At 36.3% G+C, this 24,362-nt stretch overlaps 1 protein-coding gene across 1 annotated transcript in view; it reads right to left on the bottom strand.

Annotated features, from left to right (window-relative positions):
- Window positions 1-24,362, bottom strand: part of garem (GRB2 associated, regulator of MAPK1) — a 51,482-nt gene that overhangs the window by 17,499 nt on the left and 9,621 nt on the right. Inside the window, exon 2 of the mRNA XM_066719613.1 lies at window positions 21,626-21,766. Within this exon, the coding sequence (XP_066575710.1) occupies window positions 21,626-21,766 (141 nt within the window). The remainder of the gene's footprint in view (window positions 1-21,625; window positions 21,767-24,362) is intronic.

Consider the following 24,362-nt stretch of genomic DNA (forward strand, 5'->3'; position numbering starts at 1 on the left):
AATGCTGACAAGACAAAGTTACATGGACTGAAAAAAAACTGCTTAACATAAACAAGGACATCTCTTTCACAACATACATCTCCCCCTGCACCTTTCCTGAAAACAGACAAACATTCTAACTCTAATTAAAACAATTACTAATAAAGGTGTCCTCCATCCTCAGATCTCTTGGATTCAACTGAGAGAAACGCATGGATAAACAACAATAATTAGAGGCTTTAGAGGCAAGGATGGAAATATTTTAATGTTGACAGAAGATAGCCCTAATGATAGAGGTTTTTGCCTTATATTGTAAAATTAAAGTGTGACTAATAGGGTCCACCTCTCCTGGATCCATAAGAAAACCTGCAGAGGACTACGGACACTTACCAAGGCCCTGTACTTCAGAAATCTTTGTGGGCTGAGTACTTCAACCACAGCCCCTTTCCCACTTGCTTAACATTTCAATTTTTACAGAAGGAACCCAAAATGCTACAATTTCTTCAGTTAATAAAATTATAGTGAGGAAGTAGGACTTAGTTTGCAATAATTATTTTTTACTAACCTTTCACTGCATGTGCACGTGATTTTGTGCATTTTAAGGGTACCAAAATTAATCTGACATCATGTATTGCTGAACTTTAACACCCAGATTTGTGGGACTGTTGTTGACTCCACCAGCATGTCTCGCTTAAGTGGGTTTGACTGTATATACCTGTTGTGTTGTGGCTAAAAAGCTGTCGCCCAGGAGATGAAAGACCACACTGGTTTGTCAGAAAGTGATTCGAGTCCACGTAGGGAATTGCATGCTGCAGGATTTTATGGCAGTGCAGCCACCTGATCATCAGTCATTCAATGTGTGGATGCACAGAGATGTCAACTGTCATGCCAAGACCATCTGTGGGGTACAGAAAAGTGGGTGCATGTCCTCTGTTATTTGAGAGAGTCTGAGCGTGGTGGTGTGAATTCCTGCCACTTCAGTAAGGAGGTAACAGTGTGATGATGTGGGTGGGTTTCTCGCAGCTTTCACAAGAGGCATTGATTTCAGTGAGAGATACCATGACTGTATAACGACATCTTGGACAATATTAATAGGTTTTGAATAATATTATACAGCCAAAAACAATGTAACTCTATGGTGTAATAACACAATTTCAAGAAGAGGGGACTGCAGATTGGCAGATGGTGAATAGTGTTAAAAAAATGTCATGGCCTGATACTGTACTGTTTCTATTTTCATAGTCTTCACTGAAAAACTGTCCCATCGCTTTGGAAGAATTCGATCATTTTGTTAGGTCTGTAAACTTTACAAATAAATCCCCAAGATAAACGACTGTGGCCTGTTTTTACATTTAAGTGTTTCAACCCTCTTTTTTCATACAATGTCAAATGTCCTCATGGGTCTCAATGATCTCTTTAACCGAGTCATTCTTTCTATGTTAATTATAGTCTATAAAAATCCATCGGGGGCCATTATTGTATTTTATTCTTAAACAAGTTCAAAACACAGTACCACTGGGAGGTTCAGGAGTTATCTAGGATCCTGAAGCCTCCCTTGGAGCTTTCACACCAGGTATCCATGGCAACAAAATGTGTTCCTTAGTCATCTTTCACATTAGGATATAAACTAGGTGTAGTAGCCCAAAATGGCAAATATATGCCATACTGTCTATCAATCAATCTATAGCCTATATCATTCTTATTATTTTCACAAATGCATTTCATGAGGTTAAGAAAACAACCAGATTTTGGAATACTTATACGTATAGAGCTATCATTTTCCATGAACTCCATAACTAAAATAATATGTAAGTTCAATACAAAGCCATATCTTATTTGCATTGCCCTAGATTAGTATGTATTGAATTAAAAGGTTCACATTCTATGCAGACAGATTAGCATTTTCAACCCTCTCTCAAATCAGATTTTGCTTCTGAAACAAGAAACAAGATAAGAAGTATAACTGATTATAATGATAATGTGAGTCATATTGTCAGGCTGTGTTTGGTAGGTTTCCTACATCGTGGAGAAGACTGCTACAGCACAGAACACCATGTCTTGAAAGCAGAGAAGAGTAGCCAAGTCCCATTAGCAATTCTTACAAACAGCTCTTGTACTATATCTCCATAATCACAATAATATAATACTCATGATTATGCCTCAGCAAAGTAGATTAAAACCCTCTACAAGTGTACCTCATTTAATTAAATAGCAATTAGAATAAAACCCTGGTATTGTTCTCTTGTAATATCCAAAGGATTTCACTGACCATGATGTGCAGCCAAGATCGTATATTAATCTCTAAATGACCTAGAACAACCTTTTATACAAAGTACTAGCAGCCACTGGGAATATACCAGGCTAACTACTGCAATTGAAATATACCCTAACATGATCGACCACTACATTTGAGACCTTTCTTCTGTGGAACAGGCCAAGAGAAACAGAAAACAAAAATTCCCAATATTAATTAGTTGCAGAATTAACTTTTATCCAGGGTGCTGTTTTAGTGAGAACCATGATAAAATACTTGATATTCACCAGTTAGGAAAAATTATTACTGTAATCCTACCAGACATGATTTCCAAAGTATTCTTACATGTAGGCTATGTTTTCCTGACCTGCTCAATTGTCTGTCACTTAATAGTCCACCACACTTTTTTTTTTTTTTTTTTTTTGTGGTCTATGGTTTTTGTACAGGTGTGCTTGATTTTGCTTCTCAAAAAACACACAAACAAAACACTATGAAGACTATCATAAAAATAAAAATACAACTTTTAATGGATATTTATATTGATTCATCTGTATTAATTTACTGGCAATGTAACACATACATACATTTCAAATGCATTCAGCTTTAACAGTAAGACATTGTCTTATTGCAACTTTCACCAGCACAGTAGTTTAACTCAGAACCACATTAAACAGCTGTCAGCTTAGTTCCACTGAGGCCATAAGTTTTCAACTGAACTGAAGTTAGACTAATTGACTTCCTCAGAGATCAACATACACAACAGTGCGGTCAGGTCAATAGTGTAGTGGTCCAGTTCACACGAAAGACTTCAAAATAAATATTAAAATGGATAAAAAGATAAGAAGAGATTGTAAGAAGAGTAAAACTAATTGCTTTCCAGAGACACATGAGTGTTTAGCAGTAAAATACAAAGTTAATTCATGTTTCTAAATGTGGACTTGGGGTAAAATTGCTTTGCAGTAAGATACTAGTTAAAACTTGCTCTTATAAGGGTTTCCTTGTTCTTATTAGGATTTGTCTTGAAATTTCTCGTGAAACTTTCAATAAACTGAAGATAAACGAACAGACTTCAGTGTCTGTGAATTTATTTCCCGGGCCTGTCTCCTGTTGAAAAGTCTCATCTGTTACTGGAAGCGCTCACTGGGGTGCCTGATTCACTGGGATCCAAAGGGTTGCTTCAACTGAAGCGTTGTACCTTAACATGGAAACAAAGGGGATTTTTTTTTGTAAAGGATATATTCAAATTTAAAACAATGTGTGGCAGGTACTGATTGAAAATCACTCCTTTAAAGAGATGTAATGCCTACAATAGTAATGTGCTTTTGTATTCAAAGTTATACTTCTTCAGTAAATATGATGGTTTCACTGCCCTTGAGAAAAGTAACCTGCCCTCTGTAATTTATCTGTGCAGTACAGCACCTGAAGGAAATAAAGGCAGTAAACAACAATGCTGCTGTACAAAATAATAGAGGCATAGGATTGAAAGAATACAGCTTGATCCATGCAAAAACAAAAACAAAATTCTAGCTATAAAAATTATGATACAGGCCTAAACACAATAAACAAACTCAAAGTCTTTTTCTCATCATTAATTAGTAGGCCTACTGAGAATAATGTTTAGATTGATAATGAAGACATGGTAAGAAATCTCACCCTGTATGAAAGCTTTTAACAATGATCACTATCAGATTCAAATATATTAGAGGGGATTACCAACATTATTATTTATTATTATTTTCATTTCTTGGCAGACGCCCTTATCCAGGGCGACTTAAAACATAAGTGCAAAAATACATCTATTCATAACCCTTGCCCTTCAAGTGAAAACCAGCGGAAATTAAAACGTTTAATTCTAGTAGTAAAGCACATCCCAAAAAAAGATAAAGGAATCCACTGGAAGGTCAAAAAGATGTCAGAATCTGCAATCAAAGGAGTCCATTACCATGAACAATGTGCCTGCTCCTCAGAACATTTTGAAAACCATCTCAGTGAAATCACTGCTGGTGGGATTCGTGTAAAGACTGGTCTATTAATAGAACTACAACATCCTCACAGATTTCTTACAGCCTCAAGCAAGAGTGGGATGTTCTACAAATGTCAGTTTTGGATGTACCATCTTCAAAAGGCTGTAATGTGGCACAAATTTAAACAATTATGTACCTAACTGAGAAATAATAGAATCAGAAGAAATTACAGTGAATGACTGCATCATTATTTCAGTTTGGGATGATAAAAGTTTTACATAATAGATTCAAAGGGTTGACTGTCTTAACATTTAAATACACATTTAATTGATGCATGACATTTTGCTGTATTTTTTAATACCACTCTAATAATGTGTGGGAAACTCTCTCATAAATAGTGAGTCTCTTTACTGAGTATTGTGAATACTAAGTATGTGAAGACAGCATACTACAGCAAATTGAATTGCACAAAGAAAAGTATTTTCCATCTTATGTACAAATACAAAAAATCCAAGTTCTTACAGAAAATGTTAAGGGACCAAAGTAATATGTATGAATGGAAAATAGTTCATTTTTAAAATTTCTGAAGTATATAATACAAAGGAATATTTTACACAGTTAATTAGTTAACATTCTCAATGCAAATAAAAATTTAATAAAATTAAAAATAATAATAAAAAAAACAGCAGAAATTCACAGCTTGAGTGAAAAGGGTTAATATGTTAAATCAAATCAACAATATGAAAGTCGAGCTCATACTGTACATCCAGTAGGTTGAAATTAGCCATACATTTCTAAGCCTGGGCCCGTTCTGAAATGCTCATGCTGTTAGCTCATGGCTTCTTTTTGTTATATTTGATTTTAATACAACAAACCAATCACAGACACGATCAGGTCATGAAAAGTTTGAAACCCATGCTTTTTTCTTAATGGGATTAAATTACTGTGTAAAATCCTATTTGTACAATGCTAATGAAACCTCCCCATGAAGTCTGTGATTTCCCTGCTGCGTGGACAGATTGACTTAATTGAAAACATCACCGCTACTTGTACAGGGTGTACGGCCCTTTGTGTCGAATGGGCTTAATGCTTTGTGAGGGCAGTTCTAGCTTCACTACAGGAAAAAAGAAAATTGTTTCTTTGGTCTAGACAGGTCTCCATGGTTTGGAACAGCCCCTGTGACTGTAACACCTGCCGTCACCATCACGCAACGCTGGCGACTTCGGCAGCAAGGGCCTTGTAATCTGGGATATCAGAGACCCTCTGTGATCGGTGGTGTGTGCCAGAATCTGAGCGCAAAGGCCTCTGCCTGCACCACCCACACAGCACAGAGGAGGGGTCTTTGCCAGCTGACAGCTGCACTGAGGCTCAACCAGAGCAGTCCTTTGAAAGACTGGAAGCAGGAAACACTGGGTTTGCATTCAGGAAGAGGAGCTGCCTACACACAAGCCAAAAAATGGAAGCCTTGATACACAAACCGTGACAAATTGTTCAATGTGCAAGCAGACTCTGTCACAGACACCATCCTGCTAGATATCTCTGTACACATCTTATGGTTGAAAACAACAATGCAACAGCACCTACATTCTTCTCTCTCTTTGAAGTCCCACCTGGATAGCAACTCTAACGGAAGAATGTTTTAGATGTAAACCGTGACAGTCTCAGTGTTAGTTTTAAGATTTGCACTCAAGTAATATTATTGGAGCTGAAAGACAAAGAAAAGTCATACAAAACCTCTCTCTAGAGCCAACAAGTTGTTTTCACATGGTATGGAAACACTTGTTTAATAAAAATTCTGCTGTTTTCAGTAAATTACCCTGGTGGCTTCAAGACAATGATATGCTTCAGTATTTTACATTATCTTCCAAGGAACATAAGAATGTACCTTGAAATATTACATTGTGATTTCGGTGCAACAATCATTGTTTCAAATGTAAATTATAATCTTGTGAATATAAAAAATAGCATCCCAACTTGCACCATTTATGTAATTACTTAAAATAGTCTAGCATAATTATATATTTTCCTCATATCTGTATGAGAGCCACTGTTCCCAGAGGCTATACAAACCATGCAAGTACAATATGCAAGGTTATGCGAGTACTGGACTCTCCATAGCAAATGGTCACATTAAAACAAAGTTAATTCAGCTAATGTACTAAAAACAGATGAAAAGTAAGGTCAAACCATTTTTTAAAAAAATAAGTTCTTCACTACACTTCACACTTAAATGCATAAATCAATCAAGAGGAATAAATTGTCAGCTTTTAATTTTTTATTTGAATCACAATTTCCGTGGGGTGGGTTTAACTCACTTCCCAAGCCCTCATGTATGCATTATGTGTATCAGGCAGAGAACATTTAATACAACACCGTACGAGTGAATTAACATTCACAGAGTTTTTGTAGGCTTAGGGGAATGAAAGCTGCGTTGACCGTAACACTTCAGTGTGTCCCAAAACCCTCAGGCACACAATTGCTAAGCCTTGGAATATAAGCACTAAAAATAACCACTGTCGACCCCTTGAATATTGTAAAGCAAATTAGCAAAGATGTAATTCAAAATAAACACTTAAGCCAGTGAGGAGGTAATGAATTTATACTCCCAAACATTCACTGTGTTTGAGTCCTTAGAAGCCAAATGGCCATCAAAAGCACTAGTGAAAGCAAAGCTGCATACAGAACAAAGCCCTTCTGCAGTGGCAAATGAAATTACAATTCGCAGTACAGCACTCATGTCAAAGAAGGCTTTATGACAGCGGGGCTTTGAGAATGAGGATGTATAAAGCAGATAAAACTCTCTGAATGGGGAAACTTGCTCCTAAACTAAAGTTGTGCTATTTTGTGAGTTGTGAGCTGGATGTACACAAGGCATATTGAGAACAAAAATATAAAACATTGTTTACAGTATCCTTGAAATTGGAAAAGTGGGAACAGTACAGTACTAGAAAATAATTAAAGTAAATGCAACACAAAAAGAAAAACACATACAAGTGCAGGGCAGCTATGACATTCACACGATAAATGAGATTTGTTTTTTACTCTCATCGCTAGTCCTATGTCTTTTATTTGCTGTATGATACACTTACCATCAACACATTCATTTATTAAGAGTCCTATAAAAATGCTGAGGTTGAGTATTTTGCAGAAAGAGTTTTCTTGTAGCAATTTCACTGTAGTAGAAAACTAAGTGCATGGATACCGATATTTGATTATAGTAAATTTGTTTATGGTTTCAAATTCTAAGAGTGTAACCATGTAGCCATAAAGGTTGACCTGAATTGTCACCTTCATGCTAAAGTTAATTGAAGTGATATTTGTGGAGCGACAGATTTCACAAATGTTTATAGTTTAAGAACTAATAGGAAAAGATTGAGGCGGTGAAACAAAAGAAGAAAAAAACACTACACTTTCCAGGAAACAATTTCAATACAGGTAACCAAAAACAACCCAACACCTACTCAGTGCTCCAATTACATCACACTAAGCTCTTTCACCCAAAATACTAAGGAAATGGCAACTTCCAACCTGCTGTCTTACTTAATTCATGAGTGCCACAACTCGCCTTCCCACACATTTCTGTGCCTGTTCCCTGGAGAGAACAGCACATTCTCAGAGACTCTCAGGGCACATGCAGGTCTGCTATGAACTGTTTTTATTCAAAGGCATATTAAAAAAAAAAGATCATATAATATCAGAAATGAACACTTGACACAGTACTGGCATATCAGACTACTATTTCAATCACAAATTAATCCCAATATCATAGCAATGAGCAAATACCTTTATACAGTAACTGTTCACTTATAATTTAGCTTTCAGTCATATACATCATTTTAAAAGAATCGACTATGTATTTCAATTAATATGTTCCTACATTTTGTGCATAGAACATGCTACTGAAGCCGAGTATTTTTAATTTCTTGTATGACAGAAAGCATGCATTTTTACACATGTAATGGATGAAGGTTTAACAGGTTATGCTTTTTATACAGGTTTGACATGTTTCAGTTTTTACATTCTGCCTTGTTTATGCATATCGGTGTATAAACAATGCTCAGATGCTGAAATGGAGCATACACTTTCACAAGCAGGCCTACCCTTTGTTTAGATTGATGGCCTATATAGTAAAAGTAATGTGTCTCTTCATTAGCTTAGTTTTAAACAAATACCCTGTCTCAGATTTCAGATTAGCATATTGAGCATATTGAGAACAGAAATGGGGCATTTTAACATAACTGAAACAAGGGTGATTTGTTAAGACTTTGGCAAGAGGATTCCTGTGTTTGCGTCCATCCTTCACAAGGTCATATGAAAAAGCTAATGGATCTGCTACAACATGGTAACCTTGACGACTCTCGATTCTGGATTAATCCGACCCATGAAGTGACTTTGCTATTTCGAGCCTGTGGCAACTGTGATACTATTTGACCTAATCAATGATGAGTAGACAATATCTCCTGCAAATAACCCAGTTCTATCAGGAGAGCAGAGTGATGTCATTCCCAGAGAGCACTGCCACAGAGCCCCGTAGTTCATGCGATGGACATACAGGCTGCACTTCAATTAACTAAGTGTTGGAGGGGCATACTGACACTCTCCCAGGCTAAGAACATGTATAATTTCTTACTAAGACGGCACACTACAGGGGTGCAACTAGTTGAGCAAATAAGCACAGAGTGGCACTAACCTTTAATGAGTCTATTTCGTAAATTTAAATAAACTGTGCATTTTAAAAGAACAATTTGTAGTACCACTACAATACACATTAATTACAAATACAATACTTTACAAACACTACATAAGTGAGTATATTATTATATTTAACCAACCTGAAAAGAGCTATGTATTGTTCAATAATAATAAATTGATATATAAAAAATAAACCCATAACCAATAGGCCTAATGTTTCTCAGGGCTTTTTACTTTTATTTTTAATTGTCATTTTACAACTGTCAACAATAATTGCAATACAGAGGATATAATGCTTTAAGTGAGCCGATGCCAAATCAGGAATGAAACTGCTAATAACTGACCAGGCTGATTCATACATTATTGCATGACTGTACCTGTGAGATGTAATCTTACTGGCAGTCTTTAGTACTTAAAAATTGTTTGTGAAAATCAGCCCGCACAACTGTTCAAGTAAGATGATACGATGAACAATACAGAATTAACCATTGTTACCACAATGGTTATTTCAATAGCATTCTGGGTTTCACAACAGTTCTTGTAAAATCATCATAAAAGAGAAGCCATAACTAGAATCAGCACACCAACACCCACTGGAAAAACCATGGGGGAAAAAACTATTAAAAAAAAAAAAGTAGTGCAGAAACAACAGCTATGGCAATTTAAGTTATCTGTAAGCTAAAGTGATAAATTACTGTTAAGTTTCCTTCCAGCTAAGTACTTTGCGTAGTAAACATCTACAACTGTTATCAAGAAGAGCGAGAATCACACTAAAGGGAAGGATGAGTCAGACAGACAGACAGACAACACAATTTAAATTTTTAATTTTATGTTTTTTCCCGAAGGAGCTGTTCATCTCTGGCCTAATATTACATCAAACAGCATCTGACTACAAAAACTAAAATTTGTTTAAAAAAATTATATATATATATATATATATATATATATTCAGGAATATATTCAATTGAATCAAATGGTGATTCATCACATCTCAGGTCCCCTATACCTGAATTATCAAGTTGTCAACCAATCATGCAAGTTTGAGTAGATTATAACATTGTAGTTTTTTAATCCTGCACTGTTTTGTTTTTCTTCATATGAAGGTGGCTTTATCAAGATTCAAGATATGAAAATTGAAAAAAAAAAGAAATGCATTAAATAGTTCACAATTCAACAAGCAAAACTGGAATGAAACTCACACACTTGCCCCTCATCACAATCAATATAAAATAATACAATTTGTGAAGACTGCAACATAAATGTTAGTTTAAAATACAATGTGTAGTTTAATTGATATTTATCCAGTTTCCATGTATGCATGAAAAACAACCTGTGAGAAAGCAGCCAAATGTAGAGAAGCGAACATTGTAAATTGGATAAGACTTTGAGAACAATAAAGATGTTGAGCAGGGCAAATGGTAAATCTTTCTCTTTGGAGGCTCACAACACTGAAAGAAGCTTGAAACCTTTGGAAAGTACTATATAAAACCTGAAGAACTACATTCAATGTCAATGTCAAGATCAGGAAAAGGTCATACGGAACTGAAGTTAAGACTATATTAAGGTATATTTAGAAGACAATAAAAGAATTCCCAAATACATTTGCTGGGAATCCTATTTTTAGATAGAGTAATTTATTCTTACACATATATTTATTACTGCTTTTCAATGGAATACGTTAAAATGCTGAACTTTCAAAAACATGCATAATCAGGAAGCATTGGCTAGAAATTAGTTCAGCATTGCCTGCATTTAACAAAAGGAAACTCTGTAAGGATCTCAAGGTTTAATGTTACAGTGGTACAAAGACAGCTGCTACAGAGATGCCAAGGAGAATTTTTAAAGCAAGTGTGAGTGAAAGACATACTTCCTTCATGGAAACCTGTTCAAAATTACATTTACAGTGCAGTGAAAACAATTTAAAGGGTATAATATTTAGATCCTATATTTAATATTTATGCACATTTTCATTTTCATTCAGACCCATGAAGGAAGTGACTTCAATACAGGTAGTGATTTTACACCATTGTTAAAGAAATCTAATCAGGCCCAAGTAACTACAGTGGTCCTGAAGTGCAAAACAAAACAAAAAGAAAAACAAATTAACAAAAAAGAAACAATACCAGAAAACAAAATAAATAGAGAACACAATGACAAATCAGAAAGCACAACAGTAAGTCAGAAATCACGGCAAATCAGAAAACACAAAAAGCATTAACTGTAAACTGGAAAGGGAGTTTACATAGACAAAGATGTGCCATGCCAGTGATTGGAGGAACAACATGTCAATCACTGTCTACATGTAAATATATTTACAGTTAATGTTGTGTTCTCCGATGTTATTTTGTTTTCCTTTTTGTAGTTTGTGATTTATTGTTTGAAAATTACATTCAAAATACTAGCTTTAAAATCTGTGAGGGTTGTAATGAATGTGATTGTTTTAATACATTTTTTAATTTGTTTCCCACATGCGTATTTAGATGCAACTGCAATTGTTTAATTAGGGCAGGGCCCTGCCATTTTATATTATAGTTAAAATGGAGAGTTGGGACCTATCCCAGAGCCAAGAATAAACCTTGCAATGTTTTAGTAGGAAGAAAAGTGCCATGGGAAGGAGAGAGGCCAAGTGGGAGCTGCCTACAGGCTTGCCCAGGGGTCGGTCGCCGGTGGAGCTGAAGAGGCTGTGCAGGGTGGCACAAATTCCCCGCCGAGAGAGGCCACACCTACGAAAGGGAGCTGTGGTGGGGGACTGTAAAGTGCCAAAGAGCCTTCCCATGCAGGGACGGCTATGGCAGCAACATGGCAGCTGCCCAGGTTGCGATTGGATCCCTCTCCTAGTATCCCTTGGCTTTTTATCAATTGTATTTTATTAGATTGATTTTTAGATTATATAACACGTTTTATTTTAGCACATATTTTATCATATGATAGTTATTTGGGCAATATATGGGAGGGTTAAAGTTAACGTAAGGGTGGGAATCCTGTAGCCTGATGTTTTAGGCAATTGTAGTTTAAATCCATTTCATAACTGCATAACTTTTATATGTTGACTATCGACAATTCCACAGCTGTTGTTGACGACTATTCGAATAGTCACACCCCACGCCAACCATTCAAAATGACACTAAATTAAATGCAAAATTATGCAATGGAACAATTACTGCTATTACAATAAGTTCTGAACTTAAAATGCTTAGCTAACAACAAATTTATGATTATCGTTAACGAAGAGTCAAACTTTTTGTTCTGTAAATACATAACAAAATAATGCTTTAATGTATTATTGTTGAATTACTTAAATGTATCTTTACATTTATTTTATGCATGTATTTTTCTTGATATTTAAAATTAAATGAGAAAACAAGTACATTTCAGAACTCTAGACACAACAGATACTAATCTCTTTTTCCTTCCATATTTATCATCTGTGAAAAATAAAGACTTAATAGAAGAGGGGGGAAGAATGCTTAAGCTCTCTAAGGATGAACAGCTGGGGAAACATCGATGCAGTTTCAGAAAATGCTCAGGAACTCAGTCTGGTGTAATAACCTGACTAGACATTATTCTCCCTTTAGCTTGTCTGCTTCCTGCAAGAGAGATGCACTGCAGTATTGAGGACACTGTAATTGCAGGGCATTATGTCAGCAGAAAACAAGCAAGTTTTAGTCAGATGCGTAACTCACTAGAGAGGGAGTCGTATCTGCTAGTAAGGCCACTTTCTAAGCCAGTTGTAACTTCAGTTTTTGTTGGGGTAAAATTGCTTTCCAGTAAGATACTAATTAAAACTTGCTCTTATAAGGGTTTCCTTGTTCTTATTAGGATTTCTCTGCTCAGACTTATCTGTGTGGCAGATAGAGATAATTTCTACTGCCGTGGACATTCTTTAGTTAACGAACCAAAACTATATAACATGTTCTTATCAGTATAGTGTGTGCTGTGTCCTTGGTACCAGTGCTTCCATGTCTGGACAAATTACAAAGAAAATCTTATGAAATATTGTTTCTCATGTTGTGTACAGTGTCCTTGATATCAACGCCTCCATGCTTGAACTAATTAGAAAGAATACCTTATCAATGATTGCATCCTGTGTCTCGGAACTGCCCCGGGACATATGGTAAGAAAGTATCATCCAGGTTCGGGATGGCCCAGAACCTCCTTTGAAATATTGCTTGTAGATATATAAAAGGCTGTGTGAAACTTTCAATAAACTGAAGATAAACGAACAGACATTGTGTCAGTGACTTTACTTCCCGGGCCTGTCTCCTGCTGAGAGTCTACATTGTTACTGGAAGTGCTCACTGGGGTGCCTGATTCACTGGGATCTGAAATCCTCAAGCTTTGTCCATAAACATATTGTACATTCAACACTAAAATTGTAATATTAGCAACCACACCTTTCATGAAGCTAGTTCATACATGTCTATACATTTCCCCTTGTTTTAATATAAACTAAATGTTTCATATTCAAGTTGTCAATACAATTGTCAATTTGACCACTTGATTTTACTGACAATTTGGTTTAACACTACTTGCTTGTAAATGCTTATATTTGCTTATATTTATTAACCACTTGCAAGAGCTTGGGTGTCTAATGCATACATCTTTTCAGAATATAACAATTTTCCACAGGCTCTATTTAATGAATCGCAGGATCACAGCAGACAAAACAACCAAAAAAATCTTTAGAATCAGAATAACCATGCAATGTATATTGGTTTTTGAATTTTTCTATATATTAAAAAAAGCAATGTAAATGCAAATCTGATGGAAAACCCAATACTGTAATAAAAAAGTGAAGGAACAGGCTGAGTATTAGAGACCTTGATGAATTACACAGATGTCTGCAAGATTAAAAAAAAAAAAAAAAAAAGTATAATTCTACATGAGTACGGGAGACAACAAACTGTAATTACCAGAGAGTTGTCTGATGAGTGTGATAATGTAGCCATTTGAGTGTTCATCTAATCAAACCGGTTTCAACATCTTGTTTTGCTTGAAGCTCGATAGGTCTGAATTATTTCACTAACTTCAAAACATTAAGGGGTACATATAGCCTACTAAGAAAGGCCAGTCATAGAGCAAACATACCACACTTGTCTGTTGTTGTTTAGAGTTGCAAAGTAAGAACAAGATCTTATGTACTAAGGGAAAATATGCTAAAGAAGGCCGATGTAAAATACAGATTTAAATATATATTTAACGACACCTTTCTGAGAAGCATTACATGAGCTTCGTGATACTTTAAGAAATAATTAGCCTTGTCCTGAGCATACCGGAGGTTCACTCAATCACCACCATGGTCCTTAGATGCGTCTGTTTATTAAGCTATACCATGTAGGTGACACTGGATTCAATACTGGCGTCAGGATCCACAGATTTAAAAGATAGCCACTATCAGCTTTAGTACATCTCATTTGCACAATATCCACCCCATTTCTGCAGAAACACACAATTAAATATTCATCAATGGCTTAACCGCAAAGACAACTGCACAGAAGTATAAACAAAAAATCAGACGGTAATCACAAGAACAAAAACGAACTGTACATATTTCAGATATTTGTACCTGTGCCATTCACCAAGGTTTATGAACCACATTATACCAGTGTGTCTTTCTACATTTAATTTATTTAAGAGTAAATATTTAAGGTGGGACACAAGAATCAAACATTTTTTGAACCCAACATGCTTTGGATAATGACATAAGTTACTGTTTTTATCCTTCAGGAAAAAAAAAAGATCTTCAATGCTTTAAGTGCTGCAGTTGGAAGGGAAAGTAGTTTAGTCTGAGGAAAAAATCAAATGTATTTAAGAAGCATTGAGAAAGGATGCACGAGTTTGTATTTGAAAATCAAAATACATCAACAAAAGCTCTCAAAATCTCACACTAGCTTCAAGCTCTATATAAAAAGTTTAGAAGCTGCACTGCTTTTTAGAAACAAAAAGGTTATAAACTGAAAATGGCAGCTTTTGGCAGGTTTCAAAGACGTGGTGTGTGTTATGCATTAATAGAAGACTGGAAATGTAATTATTTGTTACTTCTACGGGAATGCAAAAAAACAAGGCCCTGTTCAGAAATTCCCGAGACAAAAGGAGGAATTGAACATATAAACAGCTGCAGTTTGAAGCCTTTTAGAAACTTAATATAATATATATCAGGTCATACAGAGTGCTTAGTGTTTTTTAGGAAAAATACACATTTCAGTGGTAAAGAGGTAAGTGTAAATATATTACCATGTAATGGATTTGGCTTTTGAAACAATTCCTGTTAGAACTGGTATAGTTCACAATGGCTGAATGCATTTTCCATTTGCAAGCATTAACTCGTATACATTATTTTTCAGTTTTTACAACTAAGCCTTGTGAAATTCACTAGGGAATTAGAATGACTAACATATCAATATTGCAGCAGAAACCTGAAGCTTTTAAAAAAAAATCGAGCCACTGCAAAGAATCAGATATAAACAAGTGAGAAAAATAATCATTATTTTGATACAATATGCTCTAATGGGAGCAATTATAGCAACTCAATTTAAAGCTTACTCTCCATCAGAAAATGTATTAAAATAAAGAAATGGCCAAATATATTCACTTATCAATTAATAATTTATACAAAAATAATACCTACCTGAAATAAATTAATAAACCTAAAAATAGGTGTGTGTATCTGTGTGTGGAATAAACCTTCAATACAGTTTCTTTAATCTGCATGTGTGCCGTGTAAGTCTTCTGCAATTACTATAGCAAAGCTAAAGCATTCTGATAAATAAATGAAAGTACTAGCTGTATGAGATCTTTATCTGTAAATTAGTCACTTGATCTTTTATCTGAACCACCAAATCTTGCATGTCATCACATAGCAACAGCTAATATATGAACTGAAGGCCCAGAATCTCCAGAAAAACCTCAAATAACATTAGCCTTACATAAGATTAATAAAATATGCCTAAATCATATGAAAATTATACAGTACTCCACTTGTATAACTGTTCAATTTAACATCAAAATCCATAGTTCTTTGAATTTATAAATGCCTATAAAATCAATTGTTTTCGTCTTCTTTGTGGATTATTTTCCAATTTTATTCAGAAGAAAATAACTAGCCTATACAGTCAATCTTTGGTTTAAATAATTTTATTAGCAATACTACATATCGGTCTAGGGTTGTTGGACCAAATGTGTCAATTGCACAGTTGTCCCTCGGTTGGTAGATATTTTGTTAGTAATGTGTTTCTTACCTAATAGATCACTTTCATTTGAGTGGCTTGATTGATAACTATATTATAGATGACGTAAATCAGATTCACCCTTGAGAACGGAAGGTCTTTGCTTAGAACCAGCCACAACCGCAATTTCAGATATTTGTAGTATTTAATGCAATCCTATATCTCTTTGGATCATTTAATCTTATACTTTATCTTATTTCACTGTATAACACTGAATTACATGGTATATATATTTGTCTGTTGACTCCAAAATATTCAGTCTCTAACATGTAGCTTAATATTTTCAAAAATAAAAGTACAATCCCAATTCCGAAAAAGTTGCGACAGTATGGAAAAAGCAAAAAAACAAACAAAAAGTAATTTGAAAATTCAATTCACCCTGTACTATATTGAAAACACATTATTAACACATTATTTGATGTTTTACTTGGGAAATGTAATTTATTTTGGAAAATATACACTCATTTCAAATTTGATGACTGCAACACACTCCAAAAAAGTTGGGACAGTTGACTGTTTACCATTGTGTAACATCACCTTTTCTTTTAATAACACTTATTAAGTGTTTGGGCACTGAAGACACCATTTGGTTAAGTTTAGTAAGCAGAATTTTCCCCCATTAATCCATTATGAATTTCGTCAGCTGCGCAACTGTACAGGGCCTTCATTGCCTTATTTTGCGCTTCATGATGTGCCACACATTCTCAATGGGAGACAGGTCAGGACTGCAGGCAGGCCATGCTAGCACCCGCACTCTCTGCTTATGCAACCATGCGCTTGTAATCCGGGCAGAACGTGGTTTGGCGTTGTCCTGCTGGAAAATGTAGGGACGTCCCTGGAAAAGACGACGTCTGGATGGCAGCATATGTTGCTCCAAAATGTGTACATATCTTTCTGCATTAATGGTACCCTCACAGATGTGCAAGTTACCCATGCCATGGGCACTGACACATCCCCATACCATGACAGACGCTGGCTTTTGGACCTGATGCTGATAAGAGCTTGGATGGCCCTTTTCCTCTTTGGCCTGAAGAACACGACCGCTGTTTTGTCCAAAAACTCTCTGAAATGTTCACTCATCGGACCACAAAACACGATTCCACTGTGCTACTGTCCATCTCAGATGAGACCGAGCCCAGTGAAGTCGGCGGCTCTTCTGGACAGTGTTGATGTATGGCTTCTGCTTTGCATAGTAAAGCCTTAACTTGCATCTGTGGATGCAGTGGCGAATGGTGCTGACTGACAAAGGTTTACCAAGGTATTCCCGAGCCCATGTCAGGATATCCATTACAGACTCATGACGGTTTTTAAAACAGTGACGTCTGAGGGATCGGAGATCATGCGCATTCAGAAGTGGTTTTCGGCCTTGCCCTTTACGCAACGAGATTGGACCGGATTCCTTGAGTCTTATAATTATATTGTGCACTGTAGAAGGTGAAATGCCCAAAATCCTACCAATTTGTCTTTGGGGAATGTTGTTCTCAAAGTGTTGGGTTATTCGCTGACAGATTGGCAAGCCTCAACCTGTTCTTGCTCTTGAAGGACTAGGCCTTTTTTTGGAGGCTCCTTATATACCATGATTACACGATTGCCTCACCTGTTTCACATCTCTTTCTAATTTTAACTTGTCACATCGCTATTAGTCCTAAATTGCCCGTCCCAACTTTTTTGGAACGTGATGCATGCATCAATTTCAAAATAAACGATTACCTTCAAAAAATTATGCAGTTGATTAGGTAAAACATCAAATACCTTGTATTTATATGTTTTTTGTTTAAATACAAGTCAAAGTACATTTACAAATCACTCCTCTTTGTTTTTATTAGCATTTTCCATACTGTCCCAACTTTTTCAGATTTGGGGATGTAGTAAAATACCATCTTCATGTTTTTATTATATTTTTGTATGCATTTATTATTATTATTATTATTATTATTATTATTATTATTATTATTATATTAAGTATTTTGAGATACGATATGCCTACCATATAGGCCTATCACTTACCAATTTGGAGACAATGATCTTGAGATTGGTGCATATTCTTGAAGGGCTGGTGACAAAGATCTTCTGAAGTACTAGGCTATATATATTTCTAAAGAAATATCTCAGACTGAGAAAGATTAGTTCTAGGCTAGGCACTTTCAAAAGGCAGCTTAACTGCTTTTCTAAAAACCAAGGCCAGCATTCCACAAGGCAGAACCATGCTATAGAAAAGAGAATAATTACATTATACACCGATCAGCCATAACATTATGACCACCTGCCTAATATTGTGTAGGTCTCCATTTTGTCTCCAAAACAGCCCTGACCCGTCGTGGCATGGACTCCACTAGACCTCTGGAGGTGTGCTGTGGTATCTGGCACCAAGACGTTAGCAGCAGATCCTTTAAGTCCTGTAAGTTGTGAGGTGGGGCCTCCATGGATTGGACTTGTTAGTCAAGCACATCCCACAGATGCTTGATTGGGTTGAGATCGTGAACTCGTGATTCATTAGACCAGGCCACCTTCTTCCATTGCTCCGTGGTCCAGTTCTGATGCTGACGTGCCCATTATAGGCGCTTTCGGCAGTGGACAGGGGTCAGCATGGGCACCCTGACTGGTCTGCGGCTACGCAGCAACATACGCAACAAACTGCGATGCACTGTGTGTTCTGACAGCTTTCTATCAGAACCAGCATTATACCAGCATTATACAGAGACTATGCTCCCAACGTGCATCAATGAGCCTTGGCCACCCATGACCCTGTCGTCGGTTCACCGCTTTTCCTTCCTTGGACTGCTTTTGATAGGTACTGACCACTGCAGACCGGGAACACCCCACAAGAGCTGCAGTTTTGGAGATGCTCTGACCCAGTCTTCAAGCCATCACAATGTGGCCCTTGTCAAAGTCACTCAGATCCTCACGCTTGCCAATTTTTCCTGCTTCTAACACATCATCTTTGAGGACAAAATGTTCACTTGCTGCCTAATATATCCCACCCACTGACAGGTGCCATGATAACGAGATTATCAGTGTTACTCACTTCACCTGTCAGTGGTCATAATGTTATGGCTGATCGGTGTATATATGGAAAATTAATTCATAAAAATTAATGTCAAACCATTGATGGCAAAAATAAGTTGCACATTTGCACCTGTGTCACTGCTACTTAACTTTATGTTTTCATGTTTGTTAGAAGAAGAAGCATCTAAAAATAACTACTTGGCAAACATCTGGGCTTAATAACTACTATTAAATTAACCTTGAAAAACACTTCCACTAGCAGCAGCAGGAGAGATGTAATAAGATTGCATTTAAGTAACTGACTTTGTTGTATATGCATGTGTGTGCTGTAACAGTGCCTCTAGGGCTACAATTTATTGCTCTGTAGTCCTATCTAGCAGCATACTTCAGTGCTTTGAGAAGGGGAAATTCCATTTAAATTATAATCACCTTTATTATACATATCGCCTTTCATGAAACCATATCTCAATACACTACAATAAAACTGAGCCAGAACATCAATTAACAATTTAAGTATCAATTTAACAGGATTAAAAGCTAGGATATAAAAGTTGTATTTGTGACTGCATGGTCTAATATGAGCTGGGAGATCATTCCACAGCCTTGGAGCAACAGCACTTTTGGGGACTGTGAGAAGGCCAGATTCCAAGGAGCACAAATAGCAGGTAGGTACATGGGAAGGTAACAGTTTACCAATATATAAGTTATTCTGCCTGCTCACAGAGTATGTCGCTGGCAGCCCTAAATTAACACAGAGACGGCTTGCAAGTGTTGAGGAGGCTCCTTGTTGGGGTGGGGGCATTAAGCCAATTAGTGCCTATGTTAGTGGCCCAAGTGCCACCTGGACTTAACAAGCATTGTTTTGTTTAAAAAGGGAGTCATCTGATGTTAGAGAGGTAGGGAGTCTCTGGTTTCGGTAGTTTGTTTCAAAACAAAGGCTGAGAGGATGACCTAGTGAATAGTGTGCATTATTTTATTTGTTTGTTCCACCTTCTTGCAGACAGAGCTGTTTTAAAGTGGCCTCCCTGTGTTTGGTGTGAGAAAAGTGCCACTGAAGTGAAAACCTGCGCTAACTGGACAAGCCTTATGTAAAATCCTGCTCTATCTGGCAAAAAGACCTGTGAATAAAAATATAATCTTTCGTTTTCCCCACATTCGCCGCCTGTTTTCATCATGTCTGCTCTGGGTCAAAAGTAACTCGGTCATATTAAATATCTATATATAAATTTCACTGTGTGGTCTCTGATGATAAATATGCATATAAATAAGTATGCCGTCATACAGATGAAAACAAAGGACACACTGTATTCAACTCTAATTAATTGAGTTAATGTAATGCACATAAATTTGATATTCTTAGGACACAAAATATTAAAAAACTAAAACTCTCTCATATTGTACATTTACAGTTGCATACATACAAACATGCTCACACCAACTACCTGTCAAAATGCAATAATCCTACAACAAAAAAAAGGAAAGCTTTACTTTTGGCCTTCACAACAGATTCTTATCCATCCCCAAAGAAAGTACATCTTTTTCTGCCATTTTCCTTCAGTTCTTTCTACGGGAAGAAGCTATACATGACATTAAACAAGTGACAAGATTGTCTCAGTGCTGCGTAAAAGATGGAAGTGGTAACCCAAAGGTGCCAGTGCATGTATTCTGCATCTGAAGTGACTTAAAGGGTTCACAGGAGTGCTAAAATGGTCACTGGGTTTTATTTTTATTTGTATTAGTCCAGCTTTCTACCATTTTTAACACTCCATCTTAAATCCTTATACAGAATATGGTTAGAGTCATGTAAGGCTCATATGAACCAATTGGATATTTTTCTTTCCTGATTTACTCAGAGATAAATAGGGAGGAATACAGAGGCTACATTCTCCCATTTAAAATGATAAGTAGATTGGGTTCCTTATTTGATTAATTGATGTACTATCATGCACAAAGCATAAATCATGTGTTGTATCATTTTTTAAAAGTATTTCAAATGTATTTAACAGTTCTTACTACATATTACACTAAATGAGAGTGCTTAGTGCTGTTATTATAATTATTTGCCTTAAGTTGACATGTTTCTGGATCTGAATACAAAAGCTTTTGAGATAAGACATGCAGACAAACTGAATGGATGAATGCTATTTGGAGCCAGTGGTCTGGAAGCAAAACCTTGAAAGGCTGGTGAAAAGTAAAATGGATTTCTAAAAAAATATTTCTGATGAGGAAAGACTGGTCAAACTAATAACAGACTTGTGTTTTCAAAAGGTCGCATTTGAAAGTGCCCAAGACACTTTTCTAAAGCCAGGGCAAGCTTTTCATTATACAGAGACATTTTTAGAATGACAGCCCCTGTTTTCATCTACCCACTGTTATCTGAATTGAACCATTGACATCAAAAAGTATTTGCAAACAATTACAGACATAGAAAATGGAATAATAGGTGACAGTTGATCCAGACTGTGAGTCAGACCACTGCATTCTTCATTAACTTCAGGCCTTACCTCCATAATGGACTGGGATCTCTATTTTGGGCCCAATTACATAATGGCCTTCTTCCAGACTGTGGGCAGTGATGGTAGTCCATTGTCGACAAGAGTGAATCAAAAGGTAGTCATTCTCTCGCAGACATTCGACGGATTCACCTGCACAGAATGAAAAGTATTTGTTTAGCATTTTATCTTTGGCTTTGCCGTTTTAAATTACAATTAGAGAAAAAGTAAACAAAATATTTGTTTATACATCATTGTGTCAAAAATTCAGAAAATACCAAGCACACCCACCAACACATATTTCTCTATGATTCTGTTGCTGCACGGTATGTACAGCCCAGAGCTATTACAGTACAAAGTATTTTCTGGAGCAGTCAAGTTAAGAGACAAATTGATAAACTCTCGTACCTATAACTGCACACCCATGCACACGCTACTCCACTACTCCACTCCCTCCACTGGCTCCCGATATCGGCACGCATTGAGTTCAAGACACTGACCCTCACCTACCACTGTCTCAAACAGACTACACAGTTACCTGCAGATACTCGCCTCTCCATACATCCCCTCCAGACCGCTGCGGTCCAGTGCCAGAAGACTAACTCTGCCTCCTCTGCACTCTGCTTCATCCAGAGCAGCTCCTTCTCATACCTGGCCCCTAAGTGGTGGAACGACCTTCCCACTGAAAACTGAGTCCCTGATCTCCTTCCGGCGATTACTCAAGACGCATCTTTTCAGACTCTACTTGTAATTTAGTCATTCATTCTCCTGTAAGATTGCACTTATACAACATTTTGTCATACTACTTGCCTTGCATTACTAGTACTCATATTGTTATTTTGATTTCCCCTATGCTCCCTTCACCTTGGCACTTGACTCTGACATAACATCTTGTCTGCACTCAGCTTTTACAATACAGGATGTAAGACTTGTGTAAATACATTTGTAAAATGTATTATGGTTTGAATTGCACTGTTATATGTAAATTGGAATTTGTAATGTTTTATGCCTTGAACTGCACTGTATTTTTTGCACTTTGTATTGCCCTTAATGCATAAAGAAAGAAATCCAGAGACTTCTATTTCAAACCTATAAATTCTCATCTCCCATTGTAGATTTCTGCCAATAAAGACACATGCCTTGTTACAAAGTCGTGATTTATTTTTTATTTTTTATTATTTAATAGGAACACATGAGAATCAGTTCATGATTCTACAAGAACATCCCCATTTCTCTGCAAAAATTGTTTTAGAACATATGCATGATTATCTCCAAACTCTTTGTGCTTTAAACTGGCCTAATTAGCAGGTAGACATTTCTTGGAAATGCATTAAGGGTCATTATTTTCTTTAGAGGACAATACTGCCCAGTCTTCACAGCTGGGAGAGCATGCTGAACTAAAAGCAGGCCATCATTTAAAGTAGACAATTCATTACATATTCTGACAACTGTCCAGGCTTTTTAGTTTACTATACAAAACAAAATCTACAGAAACAAGGTATTCCAATACGTTTGCAAACTACAACATTTTAAATGTACAAATTAAGAATTAAATAAATATATTTGGGTTGATGCACACATATCCTTTAAACATCAAAAATACTGTAATTTTTTTTTGTAAAATTACAAAATCAATTATTCCCAATTCTTAGGGTTTTTAAGGTCTTTAGTTGAGATCAGAAATTGATTCACAAACCAAAGCAGCTACCAGTGCTTGAATTTAGCTTGAATTATTGCTTCAGTATCCTTTAGTGATTAAAGTACTGATGTATAGTGGAATCTGTAAAGAAGGTACACGTGTACAATTGTCAAGGGCAGAACAGACTACAACAGTTAGCAGTTTTAAGCCATGTGTCCATCCAATAGTGTTGATGGTTGTCTATTTACGACCATTTTGAACAGTTAATGTCCCTTGCAAGCAAAAGCTATTAAAAGAATTAACAGCGCAGGCATTCTGACTAAATGCATTACATGTACATTTGATTGTGGCCAATGGGGAATTGCTTTCCAGCCATCTACCAAAACATCCTGTCACGTTTGGTTATTCTGTGCAATACAAGGTACCTTTAGCACATCTAATTATCCCCTGAAGATACACAATGTCAAACTCTTAGCAAGGCCACATTGATAATGACATGATTTGAAGTTGATGTGATGTGCAATTAATTAGTGCATTGGTACGAAAGGCTGTTAATAATGACAAACAAATACTCAAGAGGTAAGTAAATCTGCAAATCCCTTTTTTATTTTTTATTTAAGACTCTCTCAATGGTAAATAACGGTCAAATCTATAGGCTACTCTTTAAGCACACAACACCAATACTGCATGCATGGCCTTGAGCAGTGATGTAACATACCACAGATTTTAATCTCTACTTCAGGAACAGCACTAAATGTGAAATATAAACAAAACGTGTTTTTTATGTCTGCACAGTAAAAAGCTAATTCAATCTTTTATTATCAACATTTTGTTGCATAAATAACAATGCAGCCTGGAACATTAATTTTCATCAAATACAAGTCTGCTAAAGACCATTAATGGCATATTTGAAAAGACTGAAATCATGCCATATACCACACTAGCAATACACTGTCACTAGCAATCAATTAAGCAGGCTCAGTGTCCTTGATAATAGCCTGAATAGAAATGTGGTAGTGTAGCATTGAATCAATGTATAATAGAACCAAGGCCTAGCTGTTCTCCACAGATCTGTTTTAGCACTGTGCTTGCAGAAAGTCAGAAATTCTG

This window comes from Amia ocellicauda, chromosome 2, assembly GCF_036373705.1.
Source record: "Amia ocellicauda isolate fAmiCal2 chromosome 2, fAmiCal2.hap1, whole genome shotgun sequence".
NCBI lineage: Eukaryota > Metazoa > Chordata > Actinopteri > Amiiformes > Amiidae > Amia > Amia ocellicauda.